At 40.8% G+C, this 25174-nt stretch overlaps 1 protein-coding gene across 1 annotated transcript; it reads right to left on the reverse strand.

Annotated features, from left to right (window-relative positions):
- Positions 1-2004: 2004 nt before the first annotated feature.
- LOC138620857 (indian hedgehog B protein-like) lies at positions 2005-7244 on the reverse strand. The gene is made up of 4 exons (XM_069698442.1): positions 6939-7244; positions 5353-5510; positions 4951-5054; positions 2005-2735 (listed from the first exon to the last, which is right to left on the reverse strand). The coding sequence occupies exons 1-4, from the start codon at positions 7242-7244 to the stop codon at positions 2005-2007; spliced, it is 1299 nt and encodes a 432-aa protein (XP_069554543.1).
- Positions 7245-25174: the final 17930 nt, after the last annotated feature.

Genomic DNA, 25174 nt, shown 5'->3' on the forward strand with positions numbered 1-25174 from the left:
AGCATCTCTACTTACTCGTCTAGGTCCCAGATAGGAAACCTTGCAATGGAAACGACAGTAAAACTAAAGTATCCTGTGCTTAATTCTTTATGATGTCTTCTCTGTAAATATCCAGCAGGGTGTGCTGTGTTCAAGGACTAACTCTCCATCCTGGAAAAAAAAAAAAAAAGAAAAAAACTTTCAGCCATCAAGAGGATGAAAGAAGAGCGTTGCTGTGTGCTGCTGTCCGTGGTACTGAAACCAACCAGCAGCCCACCCTCTAACCACAGCTATTCATGCTGTACTCACTTCGTGCCGGTTGTTGTGGTGCTTCACTTTCCACAGTGATCACCGGGTTATTTCTGTTTATATATCAACACATAATATAACATGTCGGAAACATTTTTGTTTCTCAGCCCCACGGTAGAACTGCTGAAAAAGTTGAATGGCATGTTGAGTAGAATAAGCATGATAAAGTAAAAACTGACTTTATTAAATAAAACTTTGTCTTCGTGATTAGTAATGTATGACTCATGATAAATTTTTTTGAATTTGGTTGCTATTTCAGAAGCACAGTGCGGTTTGGTTTACAAACAGAAACTTTATGTTTCAAATACAAATTTTATGAACAGAGTTGCCAAAAAAAAATAATACATTTACATTATTTTCTAAAAAATAGATCTTTAAATAGTCTCTCCAACAATACCTTAATATACATATTTGACAAATCTTTGAGCAGTCATGTAGAAGAATGCTTTGGAGTTTATAGATAATCATAATGTTTAAGTCTTGATCAACAAGTTTCAGCTGGTTTTAAGCAATATGAACTGCATATTGTATATATCCATTTCCATTCAGCCATCTATAAAAAGATAAAATCCCACAGTGTTGGTGGTAAAAGTCAGATTCACTGCACCTCTGCCAATTAAGGTAACAGATGGGATAGTAAAAAAACATCATGCAAAGGAGAGCTTTCAAATAAACTTGTATTATACAAGAATAAAAATAATAACCGTTATTTCATACGGCGCCTAGCTGTTACTTAATACAGTAGTTGAATACAGCCTGAGTTTTGTGTATGTCTTAACTAAATACCTGAAAACAATATAAAACAAAAGTAAAACCCTTTAAACAAAACACCCAATAAAAACATGGAGATGCATAAATGGATGACGTGAATCAGTTTGAGATGATCAAGTTGTATGAAAAGCAGATGGCAGACTTGATCAAACAGATAAGTTACAGCACCAAGCGTATTAACCTGCATCAATACTTGACAAATGTAAATTCCAAACTATATGTGTGCACAAATACTGTGTCTTCATCTTTATTTCCTGCTATTCAACATAGTTCAAATCCCCTTTCATGTAAAGCTACACCAGCAACTTTATCTGCACCTTCATCATCCACATTGTAATCAACTTTATTAATTGCCCAGTTAAAAAGTATTTTGCAAATTAATTCTAACATACAGTATAGGCTCTAAAAAAAAGAGTACAAAAAAAAAAATCGGTGACTTTCCTGCCTTGATAATTCTAACAGTGAACTGAACAACGTTCAATTGTTGTCTGTCTTTCCTTCCGAACCGGACTTCACTGTATAAATACTTATGTACATGTAGAGCTTTGCATCTCAACTTGTTCAGTCACGAGTTTTCTCCCTGCTGTTCTGTCTGTGTTCACCTAAACCTTCTCTCTTGAGCCTGAAACTCTTAAACTGTGACACAAAATGTGCCATTATATACGTAAATCTCTTCTGTCATCAGTGAGTATAAATGTTGACAGATTACAGTACAAAGGAATGATAAAACCTGACGATCGGACTTCACTATTTATGTTTCTGATTTGATTAAAGTCTCCTGAAGTACAGCAAATACAGGCAAGTGGAGTCAGTATAAAATATATTTACACTATAAAATCAATTGTCTTTGGTGGTCCATCTTGCTTTCTTCTGAGTAGAAAGACATTTGTGCTTTGGTGCTCCTAAATACAGGTAACTGACATGTCTCTGTGTCTCCTATCTCTGTCACTGTTCAATACCCCAGGGGTGGAAGTGTCCAGGGTCCAGCAGCGTTTTCCCCAGCCTCTGTAGAAGCCAAGGGTACCAGTGCAGCCCATCTCTCTGCACTTCTGAAGGCCCTGTCAGGCTGTAGAAGAATCTCAGCGGGGCCAGGACCCAGTGGGACAAATGGTGACTGTCCACAGCAGCATAGCAGGACGCCAGCACGCCATTCACCGCTATTGACCCATGCTGGGTGAGGGGGGCATACAACCCAGTGCGCCTGTGCTCCTCCACAAAGGTCACAACTGAGAGTCTTGACCTCACCTCCCCTGCCGACGTAAACACACACTGTCCCGGCCGGACCTCGCTGGCAAAAACTGTCCTCAGACTTGCTCCCCAGCGAGGCCTGCCCTCCAATATGGAACCCAGAAGTGACTCCTCAGCTGTTTCTTCCCACCCTGGTTCCCTCGGCCCACCAGTGCAGTCTGTGGTGAAGATCAAGTGAGCCGCTGTGAGTGTAATATTAAATCCGGCGTCGGTCCCAATAACGTAGAAGATCTTTGTGACGTTGGGCTGGCGGTCCAGGAAGGATAAGACTGGACTGTAGAGGAGAGGACCGTGGCTGTCTGTTGATGAGGAGGCCAAGACGAGGTCGCCAGGAAGGAGGTCACGCATCTGTTTCGTAGCCCCGCCTTCAAGGAGAACCTGAGCATCACCAGGGAAACAACCGCCGGTTTTGGCTGCAACAGAATGTTCTGTAGAAGTGAAAGAAACAGAAACATAATGATCGTACTTTATTTGATTTACATTATTTTATTTTGTTGCAGATGCAAGGATAAGGAGACAAAACAGAAAGAGAGAACAATGGAGTTGGAATTCCTCTCAGGGGTGCGTTTGGCATTTGGCCTTTTGCAGGGCCTGCATCTTCACACCATTCTAGGTCACTGAGTGATCTATAAAGCAGGTGAGACTTTGACACTGACTCATAAACAATTTTATCTCAGTGGATCAGAGGTGGCTTGTTAACATATGGATATAATACAACTCAGGTTTTAAACTTTGCCTCTGGCTCTCTCCTTATGCTCAGAACTCATTCACACACACAGAAATAAAATTAAGACATACCCTGCTTTTTTCAGCCTTTAAACATCATAAGTCCTAAAACCATAAACAGCTAGTCCTTTGATTATTTTGAACTATTGCTTTCACTATTGTGTGGAAAAGCAAGTGGATTAGAACTGGAGTTATTTAAAAACTTAAAAAAAAAAAAAAAAAAAAAAAAAAATTCAAAAGAGGAACTCTGCCGGTGCTTTAATTTGATATTTGCCCTGGCATGCACATGCATATCTGTCATGCTACTGTATGCATGTGTCAAATCAAATTTTGCATGTTACCATCAGTGTGACATAAGAAAATAGAACATTATTAGAGAAACATGCTTGCTCCTGAATTTCCTCGCCTGGGGATGTATACAGTGTTATCTTATCTTATCTTGTTTATTTTCTTTTGGGCTATTGTCACTCATTTGGACTGCCAAAGCCTCCACAGGCTGTGCATTTGATCTTGTTTGAGCATATCTGAACTAGTTGGCCCTTTAAGACGCAGTGAGATGAGGTGGCAAGAAGGGGTAAGTCAGCGAGAGCTAATGGATAACCAGCTGATTGTATCACCGCAGTCAGAGCATGGCCTGGGGTCAGAGAGACAGGAAAGTACACAGACTCAGACCTGGTTCTGGATATTGTTTGGATTACAGCACAGTTTGTCTTTTAAATGCGAATGCTCAACGGTTCAGTGACGAGTGAGACTTCACAATGAGCCTGAATCTTAACAATGAATCCTACTATTTCAGAAAGTATCTGGTACAATGACCTCAAATCAACTGGAAAACAAGGAAAGGAGAGAATAGAATAGAATATTCACCATGACTACTGAAGTCAAAATCTGTTTGAAATAACGAATTAATCAGTGTAATTGTGTGTGTTTGTGTGCGTATTTGTGTGGGAGGTTTGTCTTAAGGCAGTCTTAGGGCAGCCAAATATTTGTCCAAGGTGTGTGTGTGTGTGTGTGTGTGTGTGTGTGTGTGTGTGTGTGTGTGTGTGTGTGTGTGTGTGTGTGTGTGTGTGTGTGTGTGTGTGTGTGTGTGTGTGTGTGTGTGTGTGTGTGTGTGTGTGTGTGTGTGTGTGTGTGTGTGTGTGAGCCCGAAGGCTGCAGAAAAGGAGGGCTGCGAGCTGGAGGTGATAAGACTCAGATAAGGGATCTGAGAGAAACTTACTGAAGGAAAAGCAATAGCAAAACAAAGAGAGAGTTAATCATCTCACAGCCTACTAACCTCAGCAGACTGCGAGAATGTAGTTTGGCATCAAATAACTGGTGGTACCAGACATGGGTGAATGGATTTCTAAAATGTCTCCAAAGTTTGAATAGCTGGAGGTGGAATGGTGTCATCTATTGTTCGCATGAAGACTGTATCCAATAAAAATTTGTGTGTTGGAGAGATGTAACTTATTAGAATAAAAATGTGATAAAATGTCAATAATCTATAACAGAAATGCATAGTCAGATGCAACTTTAAATATACAGTAGATGTTTATAATTCTTTATTTATGACCCACCATTAAATATATCCGTGCTTACATTCCTGTTTTACACCGGCTCATCCGCACATTATGCGGCTAAATATCCTGCAATCTCAATGACTGATGACTTTGAGATCTGACCAGTGAAGTGAGACTGAATACAGCAAAGAACACAGGTGCACGCCCTGCTTTGATTGGCTCCCAATAGGCCATACACACAAACACACACACAGACAGGCACCGAACGGCAAGCTTAAACCATTAGTGACTCACCAACAAAGGGCCGAGCATCAGCCTCATTAGCGGTAATGACAGCTGGCCACACATGCAAAAAACATACAAAAACACATTCAGACGATATAGACAGACGCTGTAGCTCATATCTGTCTCTTACCCGACTTGACGCTACAGTGAATGTGGGCTTTGGACTCATAGTAGACCCAGTCAAATCCAGCTTCTACAGCCAAGCGGGCCAGCATGGCATACTTATTCCTCTCCCTGTGCAGAGGACAAAAAATATTTTTGAACTTACAATGTGTGGTTTAATTAGACAAACAGAGAATGCTTCTCTATAAATCTACAAAGACATTGACAGTATGTGGATGAAATAATGGTCTTGAACGCACTCAAATTTAAATTTAGTATCACCAAAAAAAACGCAGCTGTTTTGCTGACTTGTCACATTATTGATAAATTGATTGACTGACTTGTCAACTTTCATAACTGACAGACTTTAAGCAGTTTAATTGTTGTCTGGCCCATTTACACCACATCATGTAGTCCCCTGCTTGCCTACCTGTCTGACGTGGTGATGTCGACAGCACGCCCCTCATAGTGCAGCGAGTCCTCTGAATGATGACCGTCCTCATCCCAGCCCTCTGTCACTCTCAGCTTCACGCCCGGCCACATGTTCATCACTGAGATGGCCAGAGAGTTTAACTTGTCTTTACAACGCTACGAGAGGTGCAGAGAGAGAAACGGAAAGCAGGCCGTTACAATCACGAAAACAGTTACTCCTAGTAGTACACAGAAAATAGCCTGAGGTGAAAAGTGGATGTTGAGAGGTGAAATGATGTGATGAACATGAAGAAGGAAATCACAGCAAAGTAATCAACAAACAGAAAAACACTCAGTGTGGACAGTTTGTGTGTCTCGTTTAGTTAGAGATATCTGTGTCATCACACAAATATGGGATGTTGAGAGGTGAAATGATGTGATGAACGTGAAGAAGGAAATCACAGCAAAGTAATCAACAAACAGGAAAACACTCAGTGTGGACAGTTTGTGTGTCTCATTTAGTTAGCGATATCTGTGTCATCACACACAGGTGAAGGTGGATCAGAAATAGGATGACCTACAGAGGAAGAGCAGAACCCAGACAGATAACAAGAAGGAAGCAACTGAGTGACAAAAAGAGCAAAAGATCTGCCCAGATACTGAAATAAAAGTGATATGGAAACTAATCAAACACAAAAATAGTACTTTTGGATTTTAACTGTATATTACAACTGTGTGAGGTGAATTGTGTCAGGTTAATGGTCAAAGTACAAAAAACTGGGATTGTGTGTTTGCTGGGAATGATTTAGCAGTTGTTGTTTTTTTCAGATACTTACATAAGGCTAGAGGTCAAGATGCCTCTCAGCAGTGGACATCTATTTACTCAAATATGTTGATTTGAACCGATGCATTTTTAGGGCAATTAATTTGAGTCCATCATTGAATTAATGAATGAACGATAGATTAGACTTTGTTTTACATTTCACTTCAAATTCACGCAGCAAGGCTGCAAGGAGTGTTGACTTGATGCGTTGTGCGTAAAAGAGCTACTGCTCCAGTTGTTAAAAATTACAAATAGGTGAAAGGTGTGTTCTTGCCGGCCAAATAACCAGAAAGACTGTGATAGTAAACTAGGATTAAGACGACTTTTTGGTTGGTTAACCGTGCGTTGCATCTACAAACCCAAACGAAGTCATTTTACGCATCCCATGTCTGTCACGGCCAAATGGAAAATTGCATGGGACCACTTGGTGCGGGAGTAAAAAGCAACACTTCAACAGCAGCTAAGTATGTCACGTAGCAAACTTCAGAGGTGAAACGGAGGACCAGGAGTCAATGAAATCAATCATTTTGGTTTAAACATTTAACTGACAGCAAACATTCAGCAGACAATTGGGTGCAACATTGTAGTTAATGTGGTCAAACGTGATTCACTTCAGTCATCTCTACGGAATATGCATGCAGTCAGCTCATGATAAACGTAAATTATGTTTGTTACTTAAATCTAAATACCAAATGTAAAGCAGTAGAGTCTGGGAACAATATTTGGCCAATATTTGCGCGTCTTTGCATGAGGTATGCTACTCATTCATCTCCCCTTCTCACCTGGGTCATGAGCCTGTCGGCGCCCGTGTCCTCTTCATCTTTAAAGATTATATCTGTGTTGTAATTCGGCGTCAGTTCTTTAAAGCGCTCGGAGTTGCGCGTTATTTTGCCCTCCGGTCGCCCGCTGGCTCCCAGGGTCTTCTCGGCGACGTTGGGGCTAAACTGCTTGTAGGCGAGCGGGATGAGCTTATTCGGGAGCCGCCTCTTGCCGTACCCCCTCCCCGGCCCGCAGCCCTCCGAGGCAGGTGCGAGGAGGAGGACCAAGGCACACAGAGAGGCGGTGAGAAGGAAGAAGGAGATCCGCATCGCCCCGGGGGGAGGGAAGACTCTCCCGGGGGAGAGAGATGTCTTCAGTACCTCCCCGGTTTAGTTCCCGAATCCATCGTCCGGGACAGTTGCAACACCACGTCCGAAAAACTAGGATAAAAGAAGACCAGCACCTCGGCTACACGGGACACCATTAGGACACCAAAAAGTTTTTAGCTTCTCCAAAACCTTGACCCAAATTGAGAAAGTTCGCTTCCACCGCCTTACAGAATCAACAGTAAGTGTGCAGGCTGTAAAGTCCGTGTATTTAAACAAACAGGTTCAAAGTCGATTTGGTGGGTGAGAGAGTTAAAGAGAGAGAGCGCGGTTACTGATATCCAAGTTGCAGTGTTGTGGTTTCTCTCCCTCTCTTTCTTTTGCTCTGGGAAACTGTCACAACATCAGCCACGTTCGCCCGCTGTTTGGTTGGTGCCCTCTCTGGATTGAAAGCCTTTTCCCTTCCCATATGCGGCCGGCGTGCAACAAGCTGTAGCTTTCCAGTTGAATTGGAGGGATTTGAGTGATCCAAAACGATCTGTTGCCACTTCAGACCGCACCCTGCCAGTCCTGCCCTCCTCTCTCTCTCCCTCGCTCCCTCTGTCCCTACACTCTGCCACCCACCCCGCCCCTCTTGGGCACAGGGCGCACTGGAGAGTCCTGTCCACACTGCGCTGGCAGGCAGGCGAGCAGCAAACATAAGCTTTGTCCTTCATTGCTGCCACTTCACATTTCTAGTTGTTGTCTTTGTCTGTCTGTGCCCTTGACAGCTCTGTAAACTGACAACCTCGTTTTTTGTTTTTTTGTTATAGATTGTAAACAACAGACAAGCACAATCAATTAAACCAATCAATCCCATGCTGCCACTAGTGTTTACTCCCAGCTGCATTCCAATATCAAAAGAGATCAAGGGTTATTGGTTGGCTGGCTGTTGGGTGCCTGGCTGGGTAATGGGGTAATTTACCAGGGGTGAGACAGACTAATTGCCTGGATGTTTGGCAGGTGGACTAAATGAAGGATTGCTTGGCTGAATAACTCATTGACTGACTGACAGATTGTTTGACTGCAGGGCTGACTTACATCAGTGACAATCGGTCTAAGATTAATAACTTTATGCCAGTTTTACAAAATGGATCTATTTAATTTAATAACTTTTGGCTGCCTGGCTCTTTGGCTGCGTGAGGATAGCTCACACGCACACAAACACACAAACACAAACACACACACACACACACACACACACACCAGCAAACCCAGCCCCTCCAAATTAGCTCTTCAAATATTTGCCAGCAGAAAATCAGTGGTCGCACCGCTGTTTCTCAGGGCAGGCTCCTTTGAATGAATTGAACTGTACAAGACTTAGGGTTTCCACAATTTATGTTTTATTATTTGTGAGTGTAAACACCGTAAAGTATTTTTGCTGCACAGCCGCTTTTCAAGTCTCTTAATGGAACAGAGAAAGGCAAAGAGAGAGATTCACATACAGCAAACAGCCATCTATAGCTGTGTTTACCTTTTTAACCGAAATAGAACTTCTACTGACACTTGTGTAAATTCATTAGAGCTTTCCTGGGATGGAACACACAAACCAGTTAAAAGAAATCAGAATTTGTCAGAGCTGTCAGTGTTTTGGCAAATTTGTTTCCAGCTTTGTAAAGTGGAAAGGCTTTGATAATGAAGTTCCACTTCTTTGTGGAAGAGGACCTACTTGTACCTTACTTTACTTGTAAAGTCACACAGATGTGTCAAAGTCCCACTTTTGCTCCTCCATTAATGAGAAGTTGCCTGAGAGCTCTCAGCAACATCTATAGGTGGCAGTTCATCAGATGGTCAAGCATCTCGACTACTAAAGCAATCGTTTGACTGTTGGGACAATACGTTTAGAAGGTCAGTGCCAATCTCATATCAGTCCAGCAAATAAAAAGGTACTGTCAGATGCAATGTTGCTTTGCTTAAAGTCAGGAAACAAGGGACAACAGCCAGCCTGCAGCCTGATTTCACACGAAAGCTTGTAATTCTCGTCATTCCACTAAAGGATATTGTGTCAGTGTCCCGTTTTGCCTCGTCAGTAGGCATGAAAAGTACACACATATATGATCAGGTTCAAAGAAGGACAGCATGTGACGGATGTAATTTTATACAGGTCATGTGAAAAAGTATAAAGAGTAATAAAGAGGAGGGAGGTAGGTTAGGGGCGGTTGTAAGGATAAAACCAAGGACTTACGCCCAGGGGACCGGAGTTTGAATCCGTGAGAAAGCCTTTAATAAAAGTTACCTGCATTACGTATTCAACTTACATAAAGTATGTAAAGTAACTTGCGTGATATACATTGTAAAATGACTTATTTTAATCCAAACCATGATCTTTTCCTGTCCCCAACCAAGTAGTTATTGTGCCTAACCCTTGCCAAGTCATTTTTTCCTAAACCAAGTGACAAGGCAAAATGTGACACTGACATGGATCCTGTCGTGGACTGACAGGTGTACTACACACTTTGGTGTTGCAGCCTGGTTCCATCCGAAGGTTACAGAACCCACCTATCAGCACCGCTAAAGCTCAGTAGCTAACAGTGCATCTTGTTAGTTAAGTCTGGCATAAGAGAGGTTATGTGTTTTCAGGTTAGATGCCGGACTATTCCGGTATTAGATTTAACTAGGAGTCACCTCGTACCTGAAAAAGTATGATGGAACCGCTTTGGAAGTCAAAACTATGAATCCCTTAACAAATTCAAAGGACACAATCTCAAACATTAACATTAAGTGTGGTGAGACTGATATTGTGAGTAACGTTCTGACTAAATTGATATAAAATGTTGTGTCTGACAGTCTCTTTTATCTGTTGTTCATTTTCTTATGTTACATGTATCCAATTAAACTCTGCTGATGTTGCAAATTTTCATATACAGCTTGCCAACAAGTTTGTCGCTGTCGGCCATGGTCGTTGTTCACATTTGTTCTTGTGAGCCTTGGAATGCTGCAAGCACTAAATTCAGAGGGTTTGGCATAAAATTGTCTGACTCCCAAGTTTAATCGAATAAAGTAAATATCTTTGCGGGGACTAGTAGCTCCACCTGCTGTTTACAACCTCATGGTGAAAGGACTTCGGAGCTCCTGGCCAAGAAATAGTCCAACACGTGACCCGTTGTAAAACAACAACTTGCCTTGTTTACACTGAAACAAATTAGTTAGTTTAAAATGGACTTTGCTGCAGGGGGAGGCTTCATATTCAACATACAGAAATGAGAGTGGCATTGATTTTCTGATGTAAATGTAATTCTGCAATAAAGTGGGAAAGCATTCTGTATTTTCCCACAACATCAAACCACTCCAAGGCTTGGTGGTTACATATGGTTCCTCCAGTCTCTAACTGTTCTTGAGCAAGACACTGAACCCCAAACTGCTACTAAGGAACAGATGTACACTTGTAGATGTTGGTATAGGAGCTTTGCACTGCTCTCTGGTTAATGGCACTGCATGAGTGCAGCCAGTTGACAGCTCAACAATAGACAGCATTTCAGTTTTCAGTTTTCAGTTGATCAGAGCCTTTACATACATCACATGAGTCCTGATACTTTTGTTTGCTTCATTAAAGGCTGCTTTTTTGGTTTTGGTTTGCACGGTCGTCTCACAGCCTGAAGGTTTGCAATTTGAACCTACTGGTCGGCTCGGACTGTTCGTATGGAGTTTGTAGGTTCTCTCTGTGCCTGTGTGGGTTTGCTTCCTTTCACAGTCCAGAAACATGTGTTTCAGGTTGTTTGCTGATTCTAACTTGGCTGTTGGTGTAAATGTGAGCATGAAATGTTGTCTGACTTTCTCTGTTGACCCTGTGATGGACTGGTGGCCTGTGCAGGGTGTAACCAACCCTGTGACCCTGTACAGGAGAGGGTATAGATAATGGATGGATGAATGTATCTTTTTCCACATGTGTACAAAGGTTTGTATTTTTTCAAATCTACATGCAAATTTGTGAGTACCCACATTTGCACAAGCATGTGTTTTCCTGTAACTATCAGCATTTTGTGGGTGTGCGTGAGTGTGTGTGTATCATCCTTCCTTTGAAGATCATAAATACAGGCGTGGCTGCAGGCAGGCCCGCTGCCTATACAGCGTGGCTGTCGACAATGCTTCAGAAGTGGTCACATTCTCCCATCCATCCATCCCTCCCTTCATCCATCCATCTTTCAGTTCCTCTTGGCCTCAAGAAAGGACACTACGGCCTTTCAAGCAGACACCAATCTGATCAGATCAAACCAAAGTGGAGCCCGACACCCCCCCTTAAACACACACACACACACACACACACACACACACACACACACACACACACACACACACACACACACACACACACACACACACACACACACACACACACACACACACACACACAAAATCTTATTTTTCTGTTACTATTTATCAACCTGTCAAATGCTGTGCACTATTCCCGTCAGCCTCTTTCAGCACTACTAAAATTGCTTACATACTGTAAGGTATGAGCTCAAACACATGCACATGCATGCAGGACCATAAACATACAAGCAGAGACTCACATATCCAGGCATGTGTTCACAGTACACATGCTCACAGATACACTCACACACATCCACCAGGCCAGCCGACGAGCCAACCAAGCATCAGGCCCTCGCTCATTGATGTTTGTTAAAGTTATTAATTTTCTCTGTGAAATAAGAGGCCATGGTGGCAGGACAGAGGGAGATGGGTGCCAGCCCCAAAATCTCCCTCGGCTTTCATCTGCTGACACTGAGGCTCGAAGAGTCCACAGCCTTCACATGGGCATCGGGGTTACCCACGCATACCCAGGGCCTTAACCAACAAAGGCTCTGAGTGGGGCAAAAGGAGGAAGACACAGATGAAAGAAAATGCTTAGAAGGAGATGAAAAGAGAACGATTGAGAGGATGTGAAAAATGATTACACAGAAAGACAGAGAGATAATGAGAGAGGGTGAGAAAACTGTACAAAGGAAACTATATCAGAGAACGAGGACAGGGAATGGAGGGAGCAAGATGTGAATTAAAAAGTTGATCAAAGACAGAGAAGGGAGGGTTTAAATGAGTAAGAGGCAGCAAACGGCACATTAGCTAGTAAACAAGTGAATTTGGGTTGTTTTCCACTCAGTGGAAGCTAGCGTGTTTGTGGCTTGTGGTGGTTTGCTGTAATGGGGGTTAAAGGACGTTATGCTCAAGGTAACAACAGCTGGTGGCTAAAACCACCATCCCTCTTCCTCCTCCTCCTCCTCCCTCTGTCCCTCCACACACTCCGGCGTCCAACCCCAGACCACAATAAACACCTAACACTATGTCTTTATGCACCAGGCTTCGAAGCACCAGACCGGTTCTGTCTGAAACGCTGTGGGCCTTAATCTTCCAAGACAAGGAGATTAAACTTCCTGGATGTGCTGCAATAAAGTCTTTGCGCATTTTTTTTTCTATACATTTTTGGCAGCGAGTGCCACTTGGCCGGTGCAGTTTAGCAGCTAAGCTGGGGCTAACATGGCAGCCAGTGAAAACCACAATGACCAAATCTGTCTGTCAACGGCTAAGAGTGGCACCGGCACTAGTCTTGCTAAAGGCCAGTTCAGTGCTGCATGTTTGGTCAGAGAGCAGACAGAAGGAAAATAAAAGCAGGATGATATAAAAGTGGAGCACAAGCTAAAAGTATCTTGGAGTTAGCGGGCTAGGATAGCCACCGCACAGCTAAAGCAAACAAAGAGCTGCCCAGGGGACTGAAGTAGGGAACATTGTGCTCTGACATTAAACACATACTGTATGCATGGAGACACACACTTACACGCACCAGTGCACATAAATAAAAGCATACAATTGCAGGTAGCATCGGCCATAGGTCATCAAACATACACAGACACACACACACACACACACATGCAGTGGAAGTTAAAATGCAACATTTAATTTAGCAATAAATGCATACAAATTTGCACTATTGCAAGAAAACAATCTTATACAACACACAATCAATCATGATTGATTTTTATTTTTTTTATTTTTTTTTTATTATGCAACACACTAATGTGTAGGCCTATAGGCCATTGACTGTGTATAAAAGTGGATAGAGCTTCTGGGTTTAAAAAATTAGGCCAATGTGCCTTAAGCTGCAATACCACCAAATGCCTCTAGGGGTTGGCTCCAAAAAGCCTCTGTCTGCATAGACTGCCATTCAACTTGTCTCATGAACTCTAAAGTCAGAACATTTGTACCACTAGTACTCATGGTGTTGTTAGCTAAAGTCCCTCTTTCAGTCTGGCAAGCCATCTGAAAATAATCTCTTCATTAATTAGAAAATAGGCCTCAACAAGCCGTGTTTGATTGTTTGATTGATTGTTTGATTGACAGGCCTGTGCAGTCAGGTTTCCACCCCAGCTTGTTCAAATATGCTCACTTCTGGCTCCAAACCGATCCGAACAAGCAAGATGGCGGCGGCCGTAATCCGAACTGGAGGCTTCATAATGACAGTTCACAAACTAGCGAGCGACGCCACTTTTATATAGACATGCATAGACACATACTGCGTCTCAGAATATTTCTGTCCTTCAGACTATTAAAAAAAAATAATACTGTAGAACAAAATAGATTCACACAATAGTTGTCTTACTTGTGTGATCATAATAATTATTTAGGTGTTAATTTAAAACTAACACATTGTTTGATTTGAAAAGAAGTGATACGAAGAGAAGTGGAATTAATTTTGCTGACCAGGAATGAACACTGCCACAATATAATACTCTATTTATGCAAAAGAAGAATCTGATTTCTACCCCAGACAGAAGTAGTCAAACTTCCCTTTGATCCTTATAATTGCAGTTGAATGGCATATTTATTAATGACATAGACAAGTCTTAAAAATAAGACTTGAGGACTGAGTGAGACTCAGAGATTGGAGGGTAAAATTGTCGACATAGCCCTAAGTCAGATTTGTATGAAGTGTCCTAATAACAAGTCCAGTAGCGTGGTATTGCCAACAATAATGCAGCCGAGTGCTCCTGCTGCACTCTCTCAATGTCAAATGAGGGTTTTTTTTTTCTCTCCCCCCCTCCCCCCTCCTCTCTCTCTCTCTCTCCTGAGTATGTGCCACATCTGTGGGCTCTGTGGTGATGTTTCTCTGCTCAGAATGGATTCACCAGCTCAAAAACGTCCTTATTATATTTATATTTTACTACACCACCAGAAAACCATGCCAGCTGGGCTGCAGAACTTTGGGCAGAAAAAGGGAGAGAAGGCAAAGGGGGAGGAGGGCAAGTGAGAAAGAGAAGGAGGAATGAAAGATGGAGAAAAATGGAGAGAAGCAAAAAAACAAGCATGAAGTGAAAGAGGATAGAAAAAAGCACACACAGAAGAGAAAGGATAAAAAGTGACAGGGAGTGATAGAGAGAGGTGGAGTGGGCACCCTGAAATAAGCTTTAACAATATGACGACCCTCAGTGCTCAAAGGTAAACACAGAAATGGACTGACAAATGGATGGATATGACAACAGTGTCTTTATTTGTTTTCATGACAGTCAAGCTTCTCTTGCACAGATATGCACTCGCATACACTCACATACACACACATACACACACATACACACCCTTTTATACAGGCAGAAACCAAAATCAGAAACAAACACAGTGACCTCGGATGATTAGAGCTGGAAGAAGGACCGAGGGATGTGGCTTTGAGAGAACACAGGGAGTGAGAGCTGATGAGAGATGAGGAAGAGAGGAGGTCAGGGCAGGGTAAATGGGATGACAGAAGGATTTGGTTGAGTAGAGTGAGAGAAGAGAAGAGAAACACAATGGGAAACACAAGAAAGCTAGAAAAAGCACAGTTAAAGGTTGACATGAAAGTTGAGGAAATCAGAAATCAGAAAACAGCTTGTTTCTCCACTACTCCTCTATTATCTCTGAGATTCAATCCATTCATATATGTCCCTATGTTCCTGATGTTGTTGACATCTACACAGGCTACTGCTGAAATTTTTGCAGAAAATAGAAGTTTATTGTCCAGAGTCACATCAAGGTACCCTGCTGATGGAGATGGCTTTACCACAGAATAGCTAGTGATGAATGCAGGTGTCAGTGTGAGCATGGCTTCCCCATAAAAAACACAATTACATTTTAATCTAGGCGGAGGTGGTGCCTAACGTCTCCAAAATGTCTTCCAGGCAAGCTACTGTGTGATGCATGCCTTGACTTGATTGTCAGATTGTCACAAGAATAGCAGCGTGTCATCACCATAGCAGCAGCAATGAGAATTGTACCTTCTGGAGCACTCATCATGGAGAGTGCTTTAGACACTAATCCTTTTCTTGTCATCTGATAGGAGTGAACTGTCACCTTCTGATGCACTTTGAGAATATGGAGAGCCTGAGACATCCAACCATTCAAGGGTGGATATGACGGTCTGGTTGAATACCAAATGCTGGAGAGGAAGGACAGAGGAGATTTGTCTCAGGTAAGTGGCTGCCTTGAGTCCAGTGTGGTGGGGGGACAAGAAAGTTTCCAACTTCCCTCAATCATTGTGTCATCATGCAATCAAAGTAAGATAATGAACAAATCTGTAAATTACTCCACTGCCATGTGGCTTATATTCACATCCATTATGCAGTTAATACAATCAATAATTTCTCAGTGCCTCTTTTTATCTGTTGACATATCTCTGGATTCAAATGTTGTAGTTGAAGATCTAATCGATAAAAGTCCCACAAAAGCCTCGTACAGGACTGAACATTTGAACATCTGTTGCCATTAACATGGTAAATACTTGTATAGCGCTTTATCACCTTTTGGTCTCAAAGCACTTTAACATGGTTTTCCCATTCACACACTAATGAGACAGATCACCATGCAAGGTGCTGCCATCAGGAACACATTCACACACCGATGGGACACCATCGGGAGCAACTTAGGGTTCAGTGTCTTGCTCAAGGACGCTTGGGCATGTGGACAGGAGGATCTGGGGATTGAACCACCAACCTTCTGATTAGTGTGCAACCCACTCTACCATCTGAGCCACAGCCTCCCTTGGTATCCTGGAGAGAAAACACATTTGTCATGGTTTCCTTTGAAGTAACAATAAAAGTTTTGTTCTGGCTTCTATTTTCAACTCTTAAAGCCCTGTAAGCAACTTTCTATTGATCACTGAGAAATACATTACAAATTTCTATGTGGTCTACTTAGTTAGATAAAAGCTAATGCATTTAGTTGGAGTTTAGTCTAATGTCCATCTAGTGAATTCTAATTTAGCCTATAATATTAAATGGTGGACTTAAAGCAATGTTTCTTTTACTAATTTTGCATTAGAACTAAACGTTTCCACACCGCTCGTTGCACAAAAGAGGTGTTTCTCAAAATCTGCACTAAGATTCTTATCCATGTGGTTAATAGTTACTAGAGTGAAACAGCTACTACTAAGGAAGGAAATCAGGACATGGGAACAATTTCATTGAACAAACAACAGGATTAATCAAGATTATTATCAAAAGGAAGTGATACAGGCTACTCCCCATAAAACTAAAATCACAAAAGCCACTGTGAGAGTAGGTTTCCTTTGTTTGTTTGTACCAAACTGAATCAATCTGTACAGTACAAAAACTGAAATGTCCGTTTGTTCTTTTCCTCCATCTGAGGGATCAAGCTTTTCAATCATAGGACTCTCTTTAGTATCTGGTTGATTTATCCACTTGAACAAAGGCATCACAGTCAAGTAAAAAAAAAAAAAAAAAAAAGTCACGCATGAAAGAAGTGAAGTTATGAAGCGTTCAGTACCAGTGAAGAAATAACAGGGACTGTTAAATGAGGGCCATAGACACAAATGAATTTGGTTTAGATGTTGCTTGCGTTTCGGAAAACCTACTAATTTACAAAAGTCAGTGAATCTGGAAAAATCAAGCATTGAGAAACTTTTATCTTATTTGGCACACATTTTCAAAGAAATTCTCATTCATAAATAAGACACCCGGTTTTAGTGCCCATGTGCAACCATCAATTAAAAAAATCTCAGCAGGAAGATGTGTGAAGGAAAAAGACTGATTGAGGGGTAAAGACAGGAGAAAAACTACGTGACAATGACAGTGTATGGTACATTAAAAGGAATCAAAAGCTGGATTAGACAAAGAAAGAGTAAATAAGATAGAAAAATAATTATTTTATACCAGTTAAAAACACTGCAGGAAAGAAGGAAGAAGAGGGATAAAGACAGGAAAAGAGTATGGTGAAAAGAGTAAGCCAGTGAGAAAGAGCAAAAGAGTAAGATGGATGGCTGTGAAGACTGGTACTGATCAGTAGCTCTTTCTGTGATGCGGCTTCCAGCTTCCAGCCCACCGATTGGTCAGCTGCTTAACTCGGAACATGCGTTCCCACAATCCCTCAGCACCACTTCAATCCCACCACACTGGTTTACCACTCTGCGGTTCAAAACAGTGCCTGCTGGCATGGGCAACATATCAATAAATTCATTACACATTTATACTTAAATATTTATACTGCAGCAGTGTGTTTTGCACAGAGATGGTATTTATAGTATTTGTGTGTACGTGTTTGTGCGTGTCTATGTGCGCTCATATTTATAGCGCGGTGTCACACCGTAGCTCTGTGCTGCGGTGAGACAGATGTCTGGGGTGGGGGGGCGTTGGCCTTTGGGTAGGGTCGGGGGTGGGGGGGGTGAATGCAGAGTAACAGAGAACAAGTGGAAACACTGAGGGACAAGCGTTTAACAGAAATATATGATAGATGAAGAAAGAGGAAATCCACTGAGGGAAATATGGAAAAAAAAAAAAAAGAAAGAGAAAGGGGTGGCACACAGTGAGGAAATCGGAAAGTAATAAGTCAGGGATTTCATGAATAATGAAACAAAGAAATAAAAATAGCAGATAACAATCCATTTCGCTTCCACTACAAAACAGTAATAACAAAGCTCAAAATAAAGAAACACAAAACAGAAAATAAACTTAAAAATGAAATGTTCTTTCATTGGCAGCAGTGCTCCCACCCATAGACTCACTTGTGCAAAGACAGAGAAATATTTACTCTGTGAACATAAAGAAACTGGGGAAATTACATGGTGTTTTATTGTTCAACTGTTTATTTCATGAAGACATTCCCATTCAGAAGACCTTTTAGATACTTCACTATTGTTCCAATGGTTACAATGGTTTTTATAAAGTCCATTGAAAACAGTAGCGTAAGACTACGTGCCATCTAGAACATGGCAGAGAGGGTGAAAAGGCCACGGACACTTCGGCTCAGAGCTGTAAATGAACTCACATGGAGGTAGTTTTAGCAGCGGGCATGTCATGAAAAGGAAGTTCATTTAAATTGTTGTGGTGTTCACGTAATGACATAGATTCCTGGTGACGAACAATGAACACTAGTCACTTTTAACACTGACTATGATGTGTCATTAGCACCGTGATTCAATTAAAGAAGTTGCACTCTTTCTTTCAACGTACGTTGTATTATATCACACATTAAGGCTTGATGTTCTTCAGCTGAACTTGAAAAGTCCCTTTTACTATTGTTTCATATGATAACTCCCCTCAGTTTTCTCATTTCACCTTGATCTTTAATTTTACAACAACAAACTACACATTAGTTTAATCAGAATCAAACAGAAAAATCTTTTATAAAGAAGTGTGCCGTTTTTTCACTATAGGGAGGTAAATGAAGCAGGATCGAAGTTGAGCGTGAGTTCAGCCTGATCTAAGCACAGTTCATCACTGTATGTAAACCAAATACATGGAAGTACTCTATCCATATGTCACACACAGTTTTTCACCATGACTTCAGTTATTGAAAGAGTGACAAAAGGCACTCTTTTAAAAGATGTGCCACTTTAGCCAAGCTTTCATCACTGGAGACCAACTTAGACTGCGTTTACTGATGGAAAGTTGTTGGGGTTAGCAGCATGTGTTGACTTGTTCACTGCGTACATGTTGCATGTTTACTCAGTGAACCAGTGAAAGGAGTGGAACATGTGTGTGTACTTGTATGTCTATCTTTGTGAGGACCAAATTGAGTTTTAGACCTTCGGAGTGCAGAAGTCTAGCTGGTCCTAACTCTCAGACACGCCTTCAAAAGGCTACAGTTGGTGTGAATACAGGCGGTAGGGGCTAGTGTGCATGAGCTGAAAACAGTTCTTGGTTGCCCCTTATTTATGCATGTGTTTGTGTAGAATACAGAACACAGTGTTATACTTTGATGTTATCCCATGAAGCTCAGGGCCATCGGTCACCTCTTATCTAAACTGCTCACACACTGTGGTTGAGCTAGCTGGAAACATCTTTCCACTGCTTAGACTATCACCAAGGACACAACATGAGCTTTAAATATTTTTCCCACATCTCTTGTCAGCATCTGTCTTGTCGCCTGCTTCTGTTCAAAAACATGTCTGTGTTGCACACATACAGAGGCCTCACTGAAAATAACACCCCAATCAACAACGTCTTCATTTGACTTCATTCACCATCAACAGCGTCATTTTACCTTACCATAATTATACCTCGACCAGCCTCCATTCCCCAGCAACAACATCTGCACTGCATTTGCATCAAGCATCTCAACATTACAATTACATTGTCAATGAACCAAATATCCATCTTGGAATTAATTAAGACATGTACAACAACATGTGAGACTTTTATCGTGCTGACATCTGGAAATTATTGATTCTCTCATGTTCTGATTTTATGTCAAAAGGCGAACAGAACTGAGTATATTGTGGAATAAATATAGCAAGGTTCTTGGAAACTTTGGGAAACCTACACTTGGTCCAATTTTTGTCTGATCAGACAAAGTACAGTCACAGCATTATAATGTGCGCAGCCAAATACGGTAGTGGCCCAAAAAGGAGAAAGAAATTAGCATAGCTGCTGCAGTGAACCGCAAAGCCTCTTCATGGTCAGTAACGTGAACCTTTAACATTTCCCAGTTTTGTTTAAAAAAGAAATGTCCTCCTGATGCAGCCGAGGGAGAAAAAAAAAAATCATCATTGAGATACAATTCATTATGTTTTGAATTGAGGTTTTTATCATAAACCCCTCAAAAAATGCCTAGAAAAAAGAGGCAGTTAATCAAAAAATTAATGAATTAAAGAGAACCTAGTACTCCTTTATAATGTTCATTTTCGAAGTGAGAGCTGAAAGAAAAGCAAAGAGAGAAGGCAAAAGTGAAAATGTTACATGTAAACACATCAATATGAATGCAATACAAATCAGTGCACAGTTTAATTTAATGCACATTTTAGATTTATGAATGCATACTTTGTTGGCTCAGGTCAGCACTCTGACCTGCATGAGAGAGCAGCAGTTTTTAGATGTGTGAGAGAGAACTGAGTGAGATGATGTGAGAGTAAGAGAGGTTAAAAGAGAGAGACACAAACTGGGAGACAGCGACGGACAGACCGAGAAATTAGGGGCTCCACTGACCAGAAACTGCTCTGACTCAGACAAAGTCAACATCTTTGCTGACATCACTGACCATCAGCTCCATCATTTCAAATTTAAATGCTTTGATGGCCCAAGCAACCTTCATTTGTCTAAACCCACAAGAGTTTTACTACTGCCAGTGAGACAGGGGTAGTCCTGTCACACTGTTAGAAAAAAAATGCCACACCAACTTTATGCTGCAATTCAAACACATTCAAGGATTTTAAGTAAAATGATTTCACTTAAATGCAAAATTGTAGTTTCAGGTTGAAAACACGGTCAAACTTAAATGATGAGCTTGGCATCTCTAAAAGATTATTTCTTTTTTAAAGTGACTTTACTTATAGAGGGGTGTTGTGAATAAGAGGACTGTTGAGTGAGATGAGAGAGGTAGATGGCTGACCACAGGCGACCTGCAGGCACCAGTCAAATATACACAAGCTTAATTAACACTTGTAAAAAAAAAAACTTAACAAGCCTAACAATGTGATCCATGTTAGGTTTTCATATACATGGAGAGAAGTTAGGATGTATGAGTCTATAGATGTATAGGGGCATGTTTTTCTCTTTTTGTTTGGAAGGAACAACATGTACGATTATAGATATAGGTTAGGTAAGCCTTCATATTTCAATTATGAACCAGGCTGCTTTCATTCATTAAGGAATACATTGAATTTGGCCACAAAAGCAACAAAATTCTGAGACTGTCCATGTAAAGTTTAATGTTAGGCATTAAAATAGAGGGAAATAATGAAATAAGTTAATAAGAAGGGCTAAATTAATGGAGACTTACCTTTCAATAGCACCAATACCTATTAATGGATGATATGTACTGAATAAACTGTCCCATATTTGTACACAGTAAAATGATAGCCTCACAATACAAGGAGCATAAAGAAGGGTATGAGGGATTTTAGGGTTTAAGGTTGTGGTAGTCAGCCTGGGGGGGCAGGCACGAGGGGGAAAAGGGGGTGTCGGGGTTTCAAACCAGCAGCCTCTAATCCTGACACGCTGCTTCTGCCAATTATAAGGGCTTCAAACACGGCCGGTGGGAGGAAAAAACATGACCAGGGAGACCAGACTAGCGCCGGGGCGTATTTAGCAACATACAGGCAGACTGTAATTACATATATGGCCAACAGAGAGATTTAATGACTTTTTCCTCCTTCTACTGATTGACAAGGCAGAAGGATGGACGGGGGTACGGGTGGATAAGGCAACAAGGGCGAAAGAGCACGAGTTACAATGTTTCCTTTTAGCAGGAAAGATCTCCTGATTCTCGGTATACTTTGACATCAGTGCACTTTCTGTGATATATGATCAATCAAACATGTTGTGGTATGAAATGATGTTCTTCTAAGACTTTCATAATCGTGAAATTTTAGCTGACGATTAATTGTGCTAAATTGTGCCGAAGCAAAAGTCAGAGGAGAACCAGAGTCATAAGCTTGAACCTCTTAGGACCATGAATGTCTTTATAAAATGTATAGCAATCTATCAAATAGTTGTCATGATAAGTGTGGCTCCGCAGTGATTCCCAAACAGGAGTATTTTTTTTTTATTTCACTTTATTAATCCCCGAGGGGAAATTTCTTCGCTACAGCGGGGGGGCTCTCAGGGGAGAGCTGCTGCAACAGGCTGCCACTAGTGCGGCGCCAGGTAACCTGACCTGAGGTGCATGTTTTTGGATGATGGGAGGAAGCCAGAGAACCCGGAGAGAACCCACGCAAGCACAGGGAGAACATGCAAACTCCGCACAGAAAGGCCCAGGACCGGATTCGAACCCAGAACCTTTTTGCTGCGAGGCGAAAATGCTAACCACTGCACCACCGTGCCGCCTTTTATTTTTTTCTCTTCAGAAGTAAATACTGCAGTTTTTTTTGTTTTGTTTTGTTTTTTTTAAATTTAAAAAAAAAGAAAAAATTAATTTAATTTTTTTTAAAGTATTTTTAAAGTACTTTATGTACTTTAAAGTATTTTAAGTATTATTTTTAAAGTACAAGTATCCCAGGAGGTAGCCAATGATGAATGTATTCATGATTAAAATGGATATGTGATGGCCAAATAGTGAATGTTGTTGGCTAACAGATACAATTGTTAGTTAAACATTTGGATAAACATTTAAAATGGTTAGCAAACAGTAAACAAATGAAATTGTTTTCTGATAATAGATAAAATGATGAAAGAGCAAACAAAAAAATGTTAATAAACAATTGGAAATTAGCAAAAATGATGGCTAGGAGTTGAAATTGTTCACTATAAGCATGCATTAGCAAACACAACTGCTAGATACAACTATGATTCACCACATGCCAAAAATATGGAATGGATGAAATTGTTTGGAAATTATTAGTTAACATAACTAATCGTTATAATTGTTAGCTAGTATGAATTAAGAGTTGAAAGTGTTAAAAGTATGGATAAACGCTTGACCTTGTAGCTGAAAGAATGGGTAACGGTTGAAATTAATTGTATAAACAATGAAATTGTTCGCTAAGCATGAAAAAGCTGAAATGGGATGTTCGTGAATATAGTTGTGAAATGGAACAGAAGCTGAATGGTTGAAATAGTAAGCTCACAGTTATTAGTTAGTTGATAGTTAGCTCACCATAATTTATAAATGGTCCGCTCAAAGTTGTCCAGAAATGTTTAGAATAGCTAAAAGTAAAGGCTAAACAGTTAACAAATAATGGTTGCATTTTTCTCATTAGAATCTTTTTTTTTTTTTTTTTTTTAATTTAGAATACTATAAAACTTTTTGCAATTGAAAAATGCAAAGATACACACTAAAATGATACCCAAGCAAAACAATATATTTTATTTTTTTCCCATATAAGCCATGTTTACCACAGGGTGCCTTTAATTCTAAATTCTAAATTCCTCTGAAGATGTGAAAAGGGATTGTGGTGTATGTTTTGCCTGTGAGGCTGCACCATAGCCACAACTTGTCTCTCATATATCAGCATTATCATAGTCAGAGTGGTGGTAACCATTCGTTTCTCAGAAATCCAATTTCCCTGCAATCTCGAAAACAACAGAATTTCATTTTACAACACTGCTGTTCTCCAGACTCTTCTAAATACCCGCATGAGAAATAACTCCATCCACTCCACAATAACAACAAGTTTAAATACCTTTACCAAGTTGCAACAATATGCAAGTAAGCAGCTATGTGCCATATTTGTTTGGTTTAAGCAACAGAGTCACAATTTGGGAATTTGGTAAAAAGTCATTATTTATATGAGGTCTTCAGTAAATGTCGACTGTGTTGAATGGAAGCATTTCTAAGAGGTGTCCAACAAAATATCTGAAGTGAATTTGCTTTAATTTTGTATGGAAAAATCTACATATTTAATCATTTTTATATCTTGACCAAAGACTTCTTTACCAATTGAGACCCACAGGAACATGATGTTTTCACATGTTGTTTGTAGATAGCGTGCTGCTCTTGTTTACTCCCTAGCAAGTATCTTACATCATTACAACCGCAGCAACATAATAATAGCATGCACTGCAGACACACACACACACACACACACACACACACACACACACACACACACACACACACACACACACACACACACACACACACACACACACACACACACACACACACACACACAAACAGACATCCACATACACACACACCTCATCCCATCCTTTCATCGCACACCACATTCACACTTCCCGTAAAACCCTGGCTTCTTAATGACGGGTCGGAACCCATGATGGGTCGCAGCCCTATTTCCGGTGGGTTGCCACATGATAAAGAGTCCTCATATTGTTTAATGAGCTTGCATCACATGCTATATTTCTCCTTTTGGTTTAAAAGTCAAAGGATGTGAAGGAAACTGCCAAAAACATCCCCTGTTATTTGTGATATATCTTTCCAACCCCTCCATCTATCAAAAGGTTCCCGTCGCTAGCTTTAATTTCTTCCTTTGAATTGCTTTGAATCCTTTTTTTTCCAAGATATGACCACAACCTGATACCATGGAGATGAATACAACATTGTTTGGGTATACTATACATGGCACGCAACACAGTCGCTCAAAATGTATTTTAACCCTCCCGTTGTCCTCGGGTCAAAATGACCCGCAGCTGTGTTCAACCAAATTCTATTTTATTTCTATATTTTTATATATTTTTGGGATCATTGGTGATCATTCTTTAAAGAAACCCTCACAGCCTCCTTGACACCAATGATCCCAAAAAAATATAAAAATAAAATAGGACTTGGTTGAACTCAGCTGGGGGTCATTTTGACCCGAGGACAACGGAAGGGTTAAATACACCATCGTATCACCAGGGTTTCATTTGTCATCAAATATTTGTTGGTGAACCAACAGAAATAATATTTCAGCTGGTTACATTTTCAACCAAATCGTCCTGCTTCTGAATCACTGGTGAAAGATGACTCAGACCATCACAGGCCTCATCTGGTTGATCTGCTGTGAAAAAAAAAATATTTGCATTGACTTTGTATGTAAT

This window comes from Brachyistius frenatus, unplaced genomic scaffold (genome assembly GCF_029030835.1).
Source record: "Brachyistius frenatus isolate BFR_SWC_R1_liver_20210118 unplaced genomic scaffold, ASM2903083v1 Contig_27, whole genome shotgun sequence".
NCBI classification, from domain to species: domain Eukaryota; kingdom Metazoa; phylum Chordata; class Actinopteri; family Embiotocidae; genus Brachyistius; species Brachyistius frenatus.